At 38.4% G+C, this 18,991-nt stretch overlaps 2 protein-coding genes across 2 annotated transcripts; both read right to left on the bottom strand.

The window, feature by feature from the left end:
* Positions 1–347: 347 nt before the first annotated feature.
* On the bottom strand, positions 348–902 carry LOC137710111 (E3 ubiquitin-protein ligase RHA2B-like). The gene has a single exon (XM_068449065.1). The coding sequence runs from the start codon at positions 900–902 to the stop codon at positions 348–350; it is 555 nt and encodes a 184-aa protein (XP_068305166.1).
* A 2,882-nt stretch (positions 903–3,784) lies between these two features.
* LOC137710112 (brassinosteroid-responsive RING protein 1-like) lies at positions 3,785–4,330 on the bottom strand. Its single transcript, XM_068449067.1, has one exon. The coding sequence runs from the start codon at positions 4,328–4,330 to the stop codon at positions 3,785–3,787; it is 546 nt and encodes a 181-aa protein (XP_068305168.1).
* Between the last annotated feature and the right edge of the window lie 14,661 nt (positions 4,331–18,991).

Consider the following 18,991-nt stretch of genomic DNA (forward strand, 5'->3'; position numbering starts at 1 on the left):
TACAAAAAGTATTTCCAACCATCATATAAGTCGTATGGAAGAATTTTTTACAACCAATGACTAGCTTTTATCCTCGAAAAAAATATTTTTGCGAAGGTAGAATACCTTTTTCGACAGGATTTGACCCTTGCTAATAACGTTTTAGAAGTTGCAATTTTGATTCTTGAATAGTAGCCGGTGGCTGCAAATCTGCAATTCATGAAACAATTCAGTTTGTTTGCAAAATAATTTGAAACCGAATTAAAACGGTTTGGAATCGAACCAAATCAAAACCAAAATAGTTTGATTCTATTTCGGTTTTAGCTTTAAAATCGCACCGAGTCGAACCTAAAAACATTTTTTCGGTTTCAGTCAAAGCTCCACCAAACCGAACCGTGCTCGCCATCCCTCTCTATCGTTCCTGAACTTCCTTCGCCGCAGCTCGTTGTTTCGCTCTTAGCCGGAAACAATGGAGATCTGCACAAAGGGCAGGTTACCTGGCCCTGATCGACCCAACTATCCAGACACTGCCTGTGAAACACATGATCACAGTTGCACGGTTCCCTCACATCATGGCTCCTCTCTATGCACTCCAAGCATATATTGCATTCTGTCTCCCGACTTTCAGGCTTTGTGTATTTGTCGAAAACTTGACCAAACTCTACTGCCGGAAACTTCCTCTTGATGTATTCTGTTAGAACATGGATCGGCACGGGAACTGCCGATGGGCACAGACGATCCAGCACAGCAAAATGATTGTTAGTTTGTCGACGACGATATTCTTCCAACGCAGTCATCTCTTGGGAAGGTTTGAGCAGATCTAGATGGGAAAGTGCAACTATCAACAGGATCTTCAAGCAGTGAGCGACGACGAGCAGTGTCGTAAACCATTTCGGCACTTTAATACCAACCCAAAACGCCATGGGATATGTATAAATCGAGAGGAATTGAAGGGTTTGTGTTGTCGAGATTGCAAAAGCACAAATGGGTGGATGTATATAGAAAATTAGACAAGAGAGTGCAAAATGTACCTACCCTTTAAAATATCATTATAATTGAAGCCTTTAACATGTGGTAACAACAGTTCCCGCGTGAATACGTAGTTTTGCTGGTTGGCATTTAAGAGCAGTTCCAGCGTGGAAATCCCCAGACAATACATGCTATTCACCTAGTGAATAGTAACTACTTTTAATGAACAATAATAGTCTTTTGAATCTCCATCGCTACATTCCAACACTTCAGATTGTGCCACGTGGCACAACGGTAACATTTCAAAATTTTAAATTGTTTTTTTTTAGTTTACATAGACTAATCACGTGGACCGTTGATCTCAGATCCAACAGCTGAAATTAAATGAGGTTTTTAATTTTTTTTTTTTACCTTTGAAAATCCAACGGTCTATAAAATATAGCCGTTGAAATCCACCGGACACGAGGAAGCCACATGGCCTCCCCAACGATAAGAAATTTGAGTGGGCCGCGGGCCCCATTTATGAATTTATGTCTCTTGATGCCCGCCCACGCGCCTGACAAAAAAAAAATAAAAAAAGAGGCTGACGTCGCCCTGACGTCACACCCACTCTGGGTTCTCGGGCTGGTAAATCGTGCCAGGCCTGTCCCTCGAGCTGCCACATGTTGGACCAAATCCGTCGGGCTCTCTGGCCCTGTTCACCCCATTGTCCCCTGAGCAAATGCTCCCACTGGAGCTGCTCTAAAAATTTGAAATCTCCATCGTAACAGAGTCCGGAGGATTTCGAGAATTTGTGAATCGTGCCTGTTCAACGTATATTGTGCGGTAAAAAATTATTTTAAATATTTTTAAAAAAAATAAACATAAACAGTACTTGATAAAATTGACAACATAATATACGATAAACGAACATAATTTACGAATCTCCAGAATCCTTACCAAAAAACCTGAAAAGAATCTGGATCCTACAATACTTTAGAATTTTATATTTTTATCTGTTTTAAAAAAATGACACGCTTTTCTTAAGTATTGTGATTGATGGAACATTTCGAATTTTTAAGTGCTAAGTAGGGAAAAAACCTTATTCACGCCGAACTGTTGTTATGCACTTCTAGGAAGCCTCAATTGTAATGATATTCTGAACGGTAAACTACATTATGCATTCAAGTTTGTGTAAATACAATTTTATAAAATATTTTTAAAATATTTCAATCTCATGCACTCTTCCTCTCCTTTGTCGTCAACGGATCGCCCAACACTTTTCCTCTTTGTGACAGTAATGACCTCTCATCCTCATTTTATTTTCATCTTATTATTCTTCCGCTATTTCATAGTTAAATGGGGAAAGATGATTAGGTTTTTGAGTTATGGCATTGGGAGGAAGTTTATTCGATTGAATTTTTTCTCACGAATTGAATTTAACATAGAGAATGAAAGCCAGAAATCTTTTATGTCCAATCAAAGTAATTAAGCACCCAATACCCAACTCATATACTATTCCTCAATTCCAGTTTTGAATATTATTCTAGTACAAACAAAACAATGGATCTTCAGTTCAATTTGATTTTTGCTAAGGGTGGTAACTGGCAAAAGGGTTAGCTTAACCGATCGCAATTTTCTCACGGGTCAAAAATTATGACAGAGTATGAAAGCCATTATTTTTACTTTTATTTTCAACTTTGATCTTGATCATCAATCTTCAAACTTGGTATGCTTCACTTTGATTTATAAAGGTTTCTAACATTCAAATTTAAAAAGATAAGTAAGGACCCCGTTTTTGAAAAAATTCAAGTCTCGTGCATGAATATTACCTATTAAAGTTTGAAATTCAGTCACATGATCCTGTATCAAAAAGATTTTTATACATTGTATAATGATCACTTTCGCATCATCGTTTGGTAGTAAGGATAAGTAGGGTACTTGAAATTGTACAATTATGGAAAATGTACAAAGAAAAGTGACTTGTACTGTTTTACAAAGTCTGAGCAAGGCTTGTGGGCAAGAGCAATGAATTCTTACCTATTAAAATAAGTTGCTTACGGCAAGAAAAGCCAGTAACTTTTGTAGAAAATATACAAAGAAAAATTGCTTCTACAGAGTCTGTGGCTTGTGGGCAACAGTTCATAAAAAACTACTCATCCCACAATGAATTCTAACGAATGTAAGGATCCCTCTCCGTCGTCCCTGAATTTCTTCCACTGCAGCTCGTTGTTTCGCTCTTGGCCGGAAACGACAGGGCTCTGCACAAAGGGCAGGTGACCTGCCCTTGGTTGACCCGACCGTCTAAACACTATGTGAAACACATGATCACAGTTGCAGTGTTCACTCACCTCATGAATTCTCTCAATGCACTCCAAGCATCTGCTGCAAACTGTCTCCTGATTATCATGCTTTGTATATTTTTCAAAAACTTGACCAAACCCTACTACTGGAAGACTCTTGATCTGTTAGTACATAGAGGGGCACCGGGGCTATCGCGTATTGCTTACATGATCACTCCATTCCTCGCCATATTGGACTATGACATTAAGTTCAAGTTAAACTCAGTATATATTATGGCCCATTTTGAACTTGTTTATGTGTCACGGGCTACCCAGTGAGGTACTCTTGATTAAGAAAACAAAAACATTCTTGAAGAATATATTCAAGAAACTACTTTCACAGTACGAGGCATGTCGGCAAGAAGTTACCAACAACGTTATTACTCATCCCACAGTAAATTCCAACAATCTAACCTATCAATGTAAGTTCCTTAAGCAAAGAAAAATTCAGAAATTTCGTAACAAAAATTCACAGAAAAATCAATTTTACACAGTCGAGACTTGGGGGCAAGAGTTCATAAAAACCTACTAAAGTAAGCTTCATCCCTCTCCGTCGTCCCTGAACTTCCTCCGCCGCAGCTCGTTATTTCGCTCTTGGCCGGAAACAACAGAGATCTGCACAAAGGGCAGGTTACCTGGCCCTGATTGACCCAACTATCCAGACACTCCCTGTGAAACAAATGATCACAGTTCCAAGGTTCCCTCACCTCATGGCTCCTCTCTATGCACTCCAAGCATATACTGCATCCTGTCTCCCGACTTTCATGCCTTGTGTATTTTTCGAAAACTTGATCAAACTTTATTACCGGAAGCTTCCTCTTGATGTATTCTGTTAGAACATGGATCGGGACGGGGACTGCCGACGGGGACAGACGATCCAGCAAAACAAAATGATTGTCAGTTTGTCGACGACGATACTCTTCCAACTCGGTCGTCTCTTGGGAAGGTTTGAGCAGACCTAGGTAGGAAAGTGCAACCATCAACAGGATCTTGAAGCAGTGGACGAGGACGAGCAGTGTCGTAAACCATTTAGGCATCTTAATACCAACACAAAATGCCATGGTATTGTATAAGTGGAGAGGAATTGAAGGGGTTGTGTTGTTGCAGATAGCAAAGCCGAAATGGGTGGATATATAAATATTGCAGGAAAAGTAATGGGAGGCAGATTCATTACCCTCCTATTTTCCGTGTCTTCCTATTTATGTGGTCATAATTAAATTACGTTAATATTTTATATTATTATTTATTTTTATTTTATATTATTTTTATAAAAAATAATATAAAATATTAACATAACTTAACTATAATCACACGATGACACGAAAAATAAACACGCAGGGAGTCTGCCTCCAAAGTAACGAAGCCCCAATTATTTAGAGTTTTTTATTATTTTGTTTTGTGAAAAAATATACGCTATTCTAAAGGAATGAGAAGTATTGTGATTGATGGACTATTCGAATCTTTAATGAGAAGTATTTAGAGTTTTTTATCATTTTTTATTGAGACCCTCTCGTGCCCCATCTCTATCTTCCCCATTCTTTTCAATTTTTATCGTGACCCTCTGGAGAAATTTTTACAAGTGACGGGAACATCATGATACGTAGTGTTCCTTCACACATTAGGATTTGACATCTTGAATATTTTTTAATTTTATATTTCAATAAATATAAAAAATTAAATCCTAATGTGTGAGGGAACACCACGTGTCATGGTGTTCCCGTCACTTGGAAAAATTTCTCGACCCTCTGTCCAGCCCCATCTGTTTTCCTTACCCCACAGCCACAGCCTTTTCAGTCACCACCAGCTGTCTCCCCTTGCTTTCTCTCCCTTCCCTACAAATTCCTTTCTTTTCATCCGTTCTTGATTTTGTATATGTTTAATTTAGGTCGCCACTGACACACGAGATTGAGTCGGGAATGAATCGAAGTGATTGTAGTCGTTGCCGACGAATGATCAAAATTGAAATTCCAAAGTCCTCATCTTCTTCCCTTCTGATTTTGGTCATGAAACCATATCCCGCAGGCCATGAAACCTGCTAAATCTTCCTTTGACAGAGAGAGCAGAGACAGAGGTTGAAGGAGGTTGAAGGAAGAAGGAGATGAGGGTATATTGGGCAGAAAAAGTTGATTCCGGATGTATGCTTTTTTCGGGAGTCCGAATACCACATATTGTTTGGTAGTCCAATTCCGAGAAAATCAAGAACCTGATTCCCCATTTTAGATGGGCTCTACCGACACTTTCATTCCCCCAGTGTTGGTAAACACCGGAATCCCTTAAAAGTAGTGCAATTCCCATTCCCTTCCTTCTATTCCCGTTACGTAAGCACACGTAAACATGCAAGTGTCAAGTAGCAAAACACCTCATTCTCGCCAGACTGTTGTTCTCAATTAAAATGATATTCTAAAATTATCATAATTTTTAAAATTAAAAAAAATATTATTGGCATTTCAAAAATCTTATTCTACACCCCATAAGTGTATTTTTTTTTTTAAATATAGAAAGTTTAGAGTGTAGAATGAAAAATTTAGAGTGCCAATAATAATTCCCAAAATTAAAGTTAAGAAGATTGACTTTTTTAAACTAAATTTTGTAAAATATAGATATGGTTGTTGATATTTAAATTATTATTTAAGTATTAATTAATACTTTTATTTTTTATTAATAACATATCATATAATTTACAAATTTAATTTAAAAAATTTAGTCTAGTACCATTACCTAATTAATAGAAACATTCGAATTTTTATGTACATCACCAGCTGCCGACATCCTCATTTAGAACTGAATTATGTGGAGTTGTGGATAAACAAATGTTTTGAGTCAAACATAGTGCGTGGTGGAAGTCACGTAATGTCATTGGGTGGCCACTGGCCAGTACAATAAGTTCATCTTCAACTGAAGGGTACAGATGGTCGAAAATAATTCAAAAATCGTCTCCAACCAAAGGCTAGGCCAGATGGCTCGTGGAATCTGAGAGGGCCTCACGGAATCCGAAAGGGCTAGAGGATTACCGACAAGAATCCTTAAGCTAAAATTCAAATGCAACGGCTAGTTGACGTCAGCTAGCCGTTGCATTTGATTTTTATTTTTTATTTTTATTTTTACAGTTTTATTATTATTTTTTATTTACAAAATTTTTTCTATAACTTCTATTTCACAAAATTTGTTTCATATTTTTTTCTTATAACTTCCTAAGCCATTATACAACATTAAATTAAATTAAGTAACATGAAACAACATTAAACAATATGAAACAACATTAAATAACATTAACCAACATACAAATTATATAACATAAATAAAAAAAAAACATTTAACAACATGAAACGTAAACAATATTTTTAAAAACATTTAACAACATAAAACTTAAACGCATATGTCATGCTGACGTTACTTAGCCGTTGAATTTGAATTTAAGTTGTAATTTTTAAATAATAAATTATGTTTGGTCCTCGGTTGGAGACGGTTTTTTGTGATAGGGCTAAAACGAGCCCTCTGACCCTTTGACCCTCAGTTGGAGATGAAGACAAATATGGCAGTGTACTGTTCATTAAAATATTAATTTCTTGGAGGGCCAGAGGGCTAAAACGAGCCATCTGGCCAGCCTTTGGTTAGAGTTGGCCTAAGATTTGTGTCATTTTCTAGGCCACCTATTGGATGACACTATTTTGCGTAGGAATCCAATTTATGTGTGTATGAAAAAGTGCAGAGCACCTCTCCCTAATTTTGCTTCGTCAACGGTGGTGTATTTAGGCCGTGGGGTCAATATCATACCAACAGGATCCTCTTTGGATTTCTTTGGTGAGGATTCTGAAAATATGTTTATCGTATATTGTATGGTTAGTTTTTGTCAGGTATTGTTTATGTTTAATTTTAAATAAAAATATTTGAAATAATTTTTAACTGTATAATATATGATAAACAAATATAATTCACTGATCTCCGTAATCATCATAAAAAGAATGTGGCGAAGATCCGAATTCAATATCATATACCATATCATATCATTCGTCCTTCACGAAACAAGAGTTGACATTTTTTGAAATATTAGAAAAATACTTTCATTTCGAAAAGAAAAAAAAACTTCTCTTTGGCTTGTTAATTGACAAATGGAAGCATCATCCACGTTAGTAGTTACATCATTGTGGGGAAGCAAGAAATGATGGCCACAACGAAAAGAAAGGTCATGCAAAGAGTGAAGTAAGGAGTTGATTTTTTTTAACCTTTCAAAGACTAACCAAAATTCTATATCCGGATTGTTCTAATTGCAGCTGACTTTGCCTTACGATATATTGCCGTTGGGATAGGTGGGAATCGGAATGGTTATTTTTTAGATCAAAAGAAAAGTTACAATGAAAAATTCCTTGCGCAAGAAGAATGGTTATTTAACAATCTCATGTTTACTTCCATCTCTAAACTTTTATATTAATTTCTTCCCTTTTTTAACTTAATTTCTCATTGCGAGTGGTATTTTTGCCAAGTCTATTTTCTTTGCAAATTTAAGGATATAGTGGTCTTGTAATACAGAAAAAAAAAATCAAATTTATTTGAAAAGGAGAAGTGCTTGGCTCCTTAATGTTAAGGAGGAGTTCATCCTCAAAATACGTTGTGGCCCATTCGTAAAATTTCGTGTGTATAATCGAAACTTATCATATTATATTATATATCACTATGTAAAAATCATTTCTGCAAAAAATCAATCAAAACTAAAATTGTTTATCAATCTTTGAGGAGTTCCGATCAGAAGCACAGTTATTGTGAATGTCACGATGTATTTTAAGGAGTTTCTTCTCAATCTTTGAGCAGCCAAGTAATTATCCTTAGCAAATTCATTTTTTTTTTTTTTGGATGAAATTCTTATTTTATCCCTTAACTTAACAAAAAAGGTTAATAGAATTAACAAAAATGACTACTAGTGCAACATATGACATAATTTGAGGACAGGAGAAATATTAATAAAGTTCAAGAATTAAAACTAAACTCGTGGTATAAATCAGGAATCTTTGGTACAATTTAGCTTACATGTTATTATCTAAGGATATGGGTTTTCTTATCTTTGTGCATTTAGGTTAGTTTTTTCAGAACAATACAAGAAAAAGGTCATTGTTGATCGTGATTGGTGTAAAGCCAAAGTAGTAGCACGCCTGAGAAACCAATTATTAGTGCATGTCCTGAATAAGGACGGTCTCCCTTATCCTCTTTAATTTTGTTGTGGTAGTGATGGGGTTGACACCCTTGCACATGGTGCAGTGTCTCCAGCCTTTGTACCCCCATCACTGCTCTGTGTTTGCCTTCCCTGGTTGTTGCCTTCTTGTAGGCCTCCTTGTCCCTTTGGCTTCGGCCCTGGAATTGCCCTTTCTAGTTCTCCAAAAAAAAAAAAAAAAAAAGAAACCAATTATTGGTTTATGGTTTATTAAATTAATAGCTGAAGAAAGTGACATATGAACAAATGCATTGTCTATGATTACAAATTATTGGTGACAGGTATGGCATTGCCTGCACCTAAACCATGTGCATTTTCTATGATTACAATGTCCAAACTATAAAGAATGCGGCTTTTGGAATAGATACGGTGATAATTTTTCTTTACAATTAAGGTTATTGATAGAATATAATTAGTTTATACTGAAAATTTAACTTTAACCCCTCAAGTTCAATTTTTTTCATATAAAATCCGACATAATCTTTTTACTTAAAAAAAAAAAAACCCAGTGATTAGGATCAACCTAAGTGAATTCATTAATTACATATTACTTTACACATTTTACATTTTTTTAGATGCCTAAAATACCCATATTGCATATTTGATGTGCACAATTAATTATATACTGATTGTAAGGAGAGAGTTAATGATTTCGCAAAAAGAAAAATAAGACATTAATGTTAAAAAAATTATTGCATAATAATACCAAATATGAGAATTGTTGGCTTAATTCTATGTGTGACATCCCACATCGCCCAGGTGAGTGATCCTTAAATGTATATTCCCATCTCTACCGAGCACGAGGCCTTTTGGGAGCTCACTGGCTTCGGGTTCCCTAGGAACTCTGAAGTTAAGCGAGAAAGGGGCTAGAGCAATCCCATGATGGGTGACCCACTGGGAAGTTGCCCGTGAGTTCCCAAAAACAAAACCGTGAGGGAATGGTAAGCCCAAAGCGGACAATATCGTGCTACGGTGGTGGAGTGGGCCCGGGAAGTGATCCGCCCCGGGCGGGGATGTGACAATTTGGTATCAGAGCCTAACCCTGGTCGTGGTGTGCCGACGAGGACGTCGGGCCCCTAAGGGGGGTGGATTGTGACATCCCACATCACACAGGGGAGTGATCCTTAAATGTATATTCCCATCTCTACCGAGCACGAGGCCTTTTGGGAGCTCACTGGCTTCGGGTTCCCTAGGAACTCTGAAGTTAAGCGAGAAAGGGGCTAGAGCAATCCCATGATGGGTGACCCACTGGGAAGTTGCCCGTGAGTTCCCAAAAACAAAACCGTGAGGGAATGGTAAGCCCAAAGCGGACAATATCGTGCTACGGTGGTGGAGTGGGCCCGGAAAGTGATCCTGACACACCCCGTCCCGAAGGAGGGCATGCTGGCCGTCACGTGAGAGTGACGTAACCATTTGCACAGTTCGGAAGCTTTAAAATATACTACTTCTAAAATGAAACACCCGAAGGTGAGTCCTTATTTGGTCCATTCTGTCAGAACTCCGTTGAATTTCCTCGTAATCACCACACCTTTGCAATTCTTGAACCTGGAGGGGCGCAAAACAAAGTTGAGTGGGTCAGTAAAACAATTCTTTTCCAATTCCAAACACTTCTCAAAACTTTGTAACCCCTCTCCGTAAAACCTGTATACTTTCTCAGAAAATAAACATATATACGTATGTATAGATATGCCAGTCATGCTCAAGGGTATATCATTCATGCTCAAGAATATGCCATGTCGGAAACTCATAATGGAATGTAAGTGCTCAAGCATAATTCACATCAATAACATATAATCTGGCAGCCGGGAGTCACCTAACGTGACCTGTACGGCTGCAGATAGAGCTCCAATCTCAACTCAATATCTGAATCTGCACACGAGTCGGAACCACCTAACGTGGTCTGTACGACAGGACTGGGTGTAATATATACGCTCTAGTGCTACGATCACGTGAAGACTGTGCGAATAATCGCGGGTCACCTACGAGTCGGAACCACCTAATGTGGTCTGCACGACAAGGCTTGCACCTAACTTGGATCCAAGGCGAGCGTGTGGTGCGGGTGAACATCACGTGAAGGACTATGCCCTGGCCCTGGGCGGGAGCACTAACACCGGGGGTGCAGATTATGAGCTCTCTAAGCATCTCAAACTACTACTGAATACAAACATAAATACCACTTACCTGGCACTTACCTGTGCGTCCACAGCACCAAAAACACATATATAAATGTATGCCACTACCAATGCATGTGATGATAGTATTTCAATCGTATCCCAAACGTATTTCATACGTATATCAAATGTATTTGAAATGTAGCTTACCTGGGCCTCCTCAGCACCATGCAACAGTATGCATAATTATGGTAATGCATATATTAAAATATGATGCATATATGACAGGATATTTAATTCGTATTTCTTTTAAAATACGTCAAGCATACGTATATATATATACTGAAAAATAACTGCCCACTCACTGATCACATCGACGTCTCGTAGGTCCCTGAACCTCCCCTAGCTTGGTTACATTCTTCCTCTGTATAATTTTCACCTATACAAAAAGTAACCAAATTGACGTTATTTAACGCACATACACCAAACATTCGTCCATAACTTTCTCATACGTTGCTCAATTTGGGTGTATGAATATACCACGGTGATCTACACGACGTCACGAACGCGTGACAATTTTCAGAACTCAATTTGGAGCTCTCACGCGCCCCCACGCGCACTGTTCACGCGCTGCCCACGCGCGCGTCTTCTTCCTCGCGTCGCCGGACTGGTTTCGCCGGCGGTGGGTGTTTTGCCGGAATTTCTGGGTAAACTTCAAAGTGTCATAACTTCTTCATTTCTTAACCATTTTCGACGTACTATATATCAAAATGAAGGTATTGACGAGACGAACACATCCATACCTGCCTTGACCTCTAACTCGCCGTGGATTCGCCGGAAAAAGCCCCGAAAGCTCCGGCCAAACTTTGAACTTGTCGTTCTCCGTGTTCCTATGTCCATTTTTCACATAATTTATACCAAAATGAAGCCCTAATCATAATCTACCACGTTGGACTAGTTTTAGGGCCTAAAAACAACGGAATCAAACTTTTCCAAAAATACGAAAATTCGGCCGGACTTACAGTTCGTGATCCCGACGTCCAAATCCTTCAAACGAAGCACTCCGAGCTTCCTTAGGACCTCACCAAGCTTCCTACAAGCTTCAAAATCCCAAAAAACATCAATCTTTACATGTGCATGAACAGTGCACACGCACAGTGAAATTGAAATTCATGTTTTCCGAAGTGAAACTCACCTGAAATTGGTACCATCGTGTTCGTGTGGTCTTCAGGAGTACAATGGTGGTCTTAGATCCTTCGTTGGTATAGTTTTAGGGTGGTTTTGTGGGTGGTCCGTGTGAGTTCGAAGGAGAGAGAGAGAACGGAGAGTGAATGAGAGATTTGTGAGGGAGGAGAGAGAGAGAGACAAGATGCAGAAATGGGGGAGAGATTTGAGGGAGGTGGGATCCTACCCAATCCCCAAATCATCAAGTTACAACATATTTTACGCCTCTTAGTCCCGTTTAAGGGCATTTTCATAACTTCACGTCCTCGGAATTAAAATTCCGGGACGGGTTGTGACAACCTTCCCTCCTTATAGAATTTCGTCCCCGAAATTCCAACAACCAACTTAATCATCTAAACTCATACAATAGCTTCGGATAAATCTCTTTCATCCGATTCTCCCACGTAATTTCTTCCACTGACTGCTTTCTTCACAAATTCTTTACCAATTACACTGTCTTAATTCTCAATACATTCTTTTTCCAATCCAAAGTCGTCCTTGGTTCCTCAACCAGTCTAATCCAGATTAATTCTCAATAGTTGCACCGGAACTCTATGTGACGAATCTGCCACCTAGTGACAACGCATCGAAATATAATACATTATGCACCTTAGCCAATTCTGAAGACATCACCACTTGTATGCAACTTCATCGATTCCTTTAGTGGTCAAAAACGGTCTGATGTGTTTAAGACTTATTTTGTCTCCTTTCCAAATCTCACTATTTCTTTTCGTGATGAAATTTCTAAAAATGTTGAATCATGAAACACATCATGCTCTTACAATAACTCTGGAAGTAATTCAAGCAACTTCACTTACTCTTCGATGATCACATAAAGTCCGATGTACTTAGGACTTAATTTGCTTTCCTTTCCAAGCCGAATCATACTTTTCTAAAGTGAAAACTTCAAAATTATAAGATCATCTACGTTAAACACTCGATTAGTGACATGTTGAACTATTAATCTCTTTTGCCATTCCTGGCTACTCTCAGGTTAAACTTAATCACCTGAATAATTTGAGAAGACTTATCCATAGTTTCAAGCCTACCAAAACTCTTTCGTGATCGAATCTTCTCTATCCAGAAGCATTTCTTCCACAAATCAGCCAAAAATCGACACATTTCATGGTCCTTATGGCGTTACATCGGAAACTGTGCAACCAACATACTTAAGAAACTCAGCAGTTCCGTAACCCAAATCTCTTCTCCATAAAACATATAAGTACTGTTGCACTGTGGTTGTTACTCAACACTGGAGTAAATGTACTAACTTGGTACATTGATCAACTAACACTTCAAGTTCAATCATAACCATCCTATTCTCGAACTCAGCAATCTTTCTTTTTCCCTTCTTTCTTTGCCTTGGTTAATTCTTAATTTTCTTCGTTAACCATTTGAGTCTTGAGTACGACCTTACTAAAAAGACTTAACTTGAAAATTAGCAATTACAACTTCTTCTCAATCTTCCATTCTCAACTTTACTTCAGTTGATTTCCAATCCACAAGAAGACAATCTTGGCAAGCGTGCCAGACATTAACTCTTACCACAGTCTTTTCACCAAGTGCATCAGCTAGAACAATTTTACGATCACCCTGGTCGTACAATCATGTTCGTTAAACAATTCAATCCACCTTCGCTGCCTTATATCAAAATCCTTCCAAGTAATGGATATTGGAGACTTTTTGGATTCGTAAAAATCTTGCATTCTTACCACAATAATGTCTTCATAACTTCACAACAAGAATGGTAATCATGACTTCCAAATCACTAGTAGGGTAATTCATTTCATGAGGTTCCTTTTGTCGTGAAACGTATGTAATCACCCTAACATTTGCATTAACATGCATCTAATACCATTCAAGAAATATCACTAAAAATTTATGATTACCACTATCTTCTGGGAGTACTAAAATACGTGCATGAGTGAGGAATACTTCAACTGTTGAAACCTTTACTCATAATTATCATCCCACTCAAACTTAACCTCTTTTATCGTCAATGGCAAGGCAATGACTGAAAAATCTTTCACGAACCGTCCCTGATAGCTTGTTAAGCTAGGATAACTCTGAATCCCAATCACGATTCGTGGTTGTTCTAAATTCTCAATTTCTGCTACCTTTTATGAATTCACTTGAATGCCTGAAGCTGATATAACAAATCTTAGAATGCCACTTGATTCATTTAACTTTAGCATTTGCTAAACTTAGCATACAACCAACGTTCCCTCGATCTTTGCAATACCAATTTAAGATGTTTAGCATACTTTGCTCTAGTCTTATCAATCCTTTCAATAGCAACAATAACAAATCGGTCTAGATATCATTGGAATACTTCATTCATCAAATTCATAAAGTAGTAGATGCATTCGTCACTCCAAATGGCATCACCAAACTTGAAATGACCTTAACGAATCCTAAAAGTTATCATAAGGGCATCCTCACCAATAATCTTCAACTAATAATATCCAGACCTCAAGTCAATCTTAGAAAATATACAATCACCTCGAAGCTGATCAAACAACCATCAATGTGAGGTAACGGATGACGGTTTTCAATTGTTACTCGATTCAACTGCTTATAATCAAAGCACAGCCTTAACGTCCATTTTATTTCTCACCAATAAACTGGGGTTCCCCCAACGTAATGTACTAGGTTGAATAAAAACCTTTATCAACCAATTTCCAATTCTCTTAGTTCAAAAGGCAACATTCCATAATATAAGGTTTGTACCTGGAGACAAATCAATAGTGAACTCTACATCTTTGACTGACGGCAATCCAGGTAAATTCTCAGGGAAAACGTCAGGTAAATGTTTGACTACTCCCACTTCTTCCACACTACTAGAAGTGACATCATTTAGTACCACATGATATAAATATCCTTGGCAGCCTTTTAATAATAATCTCTTTGCTCTCACAGCATAAATAACGGCCTGCCTCACTCCACTTTGCATACTTACAAAAGTAATCTCTAGTCATCCAGACCGATGGAAAATAACTGGTTTCCCGGAAATAAAGTATATACTCATATACGTAATATATCTCAAAAATGCTAGACAATATGAATGTATGTCATGCCAAGTATCATAATAGAATGCTCTAGAATAACATCGAAATCCACAATCTAATGGAACAAAAGTAGCTAGCAACAATACATACTCTACTAATACTGAGCACTCTGAATAAGTACGATACTAACATAGGATAACCTATCGGTTTACTTGCTTAACGAATCCACGAATAAATTATTAATATTACGGTCTGCAGCCCGCAATACTGATAAATCATCGTTGTCTCGATAAGTAAGCAACAACTCTCGAGGGTGTAATATTACTATTTTGCCACTCATTGGGAATACATACACACGTCTCAACCGCGTTTAAATACTACTTTCTAGGCAATAACATTAATAACGTAAAATTTCTACATTATTAACAAATAGACTCTAGCTAAGTCATTAAGAATAATTATCGTACCCCTAATCAAATCCAAATAATTCTGAGTATCTTGCAGTGATGTGTAGTTAACACATCCCTGGCTTGTTGTTGTCTCCCACAACCTCTATTAGTGTAAATACTTCTTTCATGTACACCACGGCCTAACTGACCATAATTAATAGATCCAAGAACTTGCTGGATCGGCGCCAGTTGTGGCAAAGAAGACTGCTAGGGTTTCTGTTGGCTTTGGACATAATTTGCAGTTCTATATCCCATCTATCCACTTGTAAAGCGTCCAATGCTTTCTCGCCTACATTCTCAAAGGTGTCCATTATTGTACCTACAGCACAAAGGTACATTTCCTTTACCAAAATCACCTTGTCTCTGAGATCTGAGATTACCAATACATCTATCACTTCACCTCTGATCAATGGAATTAAAACCTTTGCCAAAAGAACTAGAATTAGCTTCACTTCTTTTGAAGTTCCGAATCTTTCTATATTCTTGATATGACGAATCATTAACTTTATCGTCATCTTTTGATTCCCATTCTTTTATCATTCTTCTTTACTCTCGCTGAACATGTTCTCAGAGTCCTCAAGGCTCAACAACATCTTGTATATTCCTGGTAAGAATTACAATGGATAGTGGTCACCCAAAATACCACTGCCTTATGCCACCCAGCCTAAAACAATATAACACTTCAATCAAAATAGCAGCAATATTCGAATGGGACGAGGCAAGTCTGAGAACTTTCTATAATACTCATTGATCATCAGCTTTCCTTGTCTCACATTTGCAAATTCTTGCTTTCTACCATCATAAGATGCCAAAGGAAATAATTCTTTTCTTTAAACAAGTCCTTAAACAATTCTCAATCGGCTGTTTCCTCCGGTGACAACGAATTATACTCCTGTTTCCACCATGATACAAGTTCATAACTCAAACCAGGTAATCGCCTCAACCCTTCTGTCAAAAGGAAGATTCCTTTGACTTGCATAATCTAAAACATCTTTTCCAATTGGTTAATCCATCACTTTGCTCCCTCAGGTTCATCATTTCATAAGGTGATTCAAATTCAACTCATAACCCATCTTAAAATGTCCCTTTTTGATAATATACTGAATCACCAAAATAATAGTTTCCCCTAATAGCTAAATCAGGGAGACTAAATTCCTCTAACTACGTGGTTTGCTACGAGGCGGTGTAGTTCTGACAGAATTCACTAGAACTTCTCAAGATGTCCAAGATTGAAACTAGGCTCTGATACCAACTGACACACCCCGTCCCGAAGGAGGGCATGCTGGCCGTCACGTGAGAGTGACGTAACCATTTGCACAGTTCGGAAGCTTTAAAATATACTACTTCTAAAATGAAACACCCGAAGGTGAGTCCTTATTTGGTCCATTCTGTCAGAACTCCGTTGAATTTCCTCGTAATCACCACACCTTTGCAATTCTTGAACCTGGAGGGGCGCAAAACAAAGTTGAGTGGGTCAGTAAAACAATTCTTTTCCAATTCCAAACACTTCTCAAAACTTTGTAACCCCTCTCCGTAAAACCTGTATACTTTCTCAGAAAATAAACATATATACGTATGTATAGATATGCCAGTCATGCTCAAGGGTATATCATTCATGCTCAAGAATATGCCATGTCGGAAACTCATAATGGAATGTAAGTGCTCAAGCATAATTCACATCAATAACATATAATCTGGCAGCCGGGAGTCACCTAACGTGACCTGTACGGCTGCAGATAGAGCTCCAATCTCAACTCAATATCTGAATCTGCACACGAGTCGGAACCACCTAACGTGGTCTGTACGACAGGACTGGGTGTAATATATACGCTCTAGTGCTACGATCACGTGAAGACTGTGCGAATAATCGCGGGTCACCTACGAGTCGGAACCACCTAATGTGGTCTGCACGACAAGGCTTGCACCTAACTTGGATCCAAGGCGAGCGTGTGGTGCGGGTGAACATCACGTGAAGGACTATGCCCTGGCCCTGGGCGGGAGCACTAACACCGGGGGTGCAGATTATGAGCTCTCTAAGCATCTCAAACTACTACTGAATACAAACATAAATACCACTTACCTGGCACTTACCTGTGCGTCCACAGCACCAAAAACACATATATAAATGTATGCCACTACCAATGCATGTGATGATAGTATTTCAATCGTATCCCAAACGTATTTCATACGTATATCAAATGTATTTGAAATGTAGCTTACCTGGGCCTCCTCAGCACCATGCAACAGTATGCATAATTATGGTAATGCATATATTAAAATATGATGCATATATGACAGGATATTTAATTCGTATTTCTTTTAAAATACGTCAAGCATACGTATATATATATACTGAAAAATAACTGCCCACTCACTGATCACATCGACGTCTCGTAGGTCCCTGAACCTCCCCTAGCTTGGTTACATTCTTCCTCTGTATAATTTTCACCTATACAAAAAGTAACCAAATTGACGTTATTTAACGCACATACACCAAACATTCGTCCATAACTTTCTCATACGTTGCTCAATTTGGGTGTATGAATATACCACGGTGATCTACACGACGTCACGAACGCGTGACAATTTTCAGAACTCAATTTGGAGCTCTCACGCGCCCCCACGCGCACTGTTCACGCGCTGCCCACGCGCGCGTCTTCTTCCTCGCGTCGCCGGACTGGTTTCGCCGGCGGTGGGTGTTTTGCCGGAATTTCTGGGTAAACTTCAAAGTGTCATAACTTCTTCATTTCTTAACCATTTTCGACGTACTATATATCAAAATGAAGGTATTGACGAGACGAACACATCCATACCTGCCTTGACCTCTAACTCGCCGTGGATTCGCCGGAAAAAGCCCCGAAAGCTCCGGCCAAACTTTGAACTTGTCGTTCTCCGTGTTCCTATGTCCATTTTTCACATAATTTATACCAAAATGAAGCCCTAATCATAATCTACCACGTTGGACTAGTTTTAGGGCCTAAAAACAACGGAATCAAACTTTTCCAAAAATACGAAAATTCGGCCGGACTTACAGTTCGTGATCCCGACGTCCAAATCCTTCAAACGAAGCACTCCGAGCTTCCTTAGGACCTCACCAAGCTTCCTACAAGCTTCAAAATCCCAAAAAACATCAATCTTTACATGTGCATGAACAGTGCACACGCACAGTGAAATTGAAATTCATGTTTTCCGAAGTGAAACTCACCTGAAATTGGTACCATCGTGTTCGTGTGGTCTTCAGGAGTACAATGGTGGTCTTAGATCCTTCGTTGGTATAGTTTTAGGGTGGTTTTGTGGGTGGTCCGTGTGAGTTCGAAGGAGAGAGAGAGAACGGAGAGTGAATGAGAGATTTGTGAGGGAGGAGAGAGAGAGAGACAAGATGCAGAAATGGGGGAGAGATTTGAGGGAGGTGGGATCCTACCCAATCCCCAAATCATCAAGTTACAACATATTTTACGCCTCTTAGTCCCGTTTAAGGGCATTTTCATAACTTCACGTCCTCGGAATTAAAATTCCGGGACGGGTTGTGACAGATCCGCCCCGGGTCGGGATGTGACACTATGTATCTGCCATTATGAGTTCATATATATTTTTACAAAAAAAAAAAAAAAAAAAAAAACCCTAATATATGTAATAATACATAAATAAAAAAAATAAAAAAAAGTGTGTGTGTGTGTTTATATAATTAGACCCATATTAATTTACCTGCCTACTATTTGAAATGTTC

Source organism: Pyrus communis, chromosome 12 (genome assembly GCF_963583255.1).
Source record: "Pyrus communis chromosome 12, drPyrComm1.1, whole genome shotgun sequence".
NCBI lineage: Eukaryota > Viridiplantae > Streptophyta > Magnoliopsida > Rosales > Rosaceae > Pyrus > Pyrus communis.

Excerpts from the sequence above, each read along its gene's own strand:
- LOC137710112 (XM_068449067.1), bottom strand. The coding sequence starts at position 4,330 with ATGGCATTTTGTGTTGGTATTAAGATGCCTAAATGGTTTACGACACTG.
- LOC137710111 (XM_068449065.1), bottom strand. The coding sequence starts at position 902 with ATGGCGTTTTGGGTTGGTATTAAAGTGCCGAAATGGTTTACGACACTG.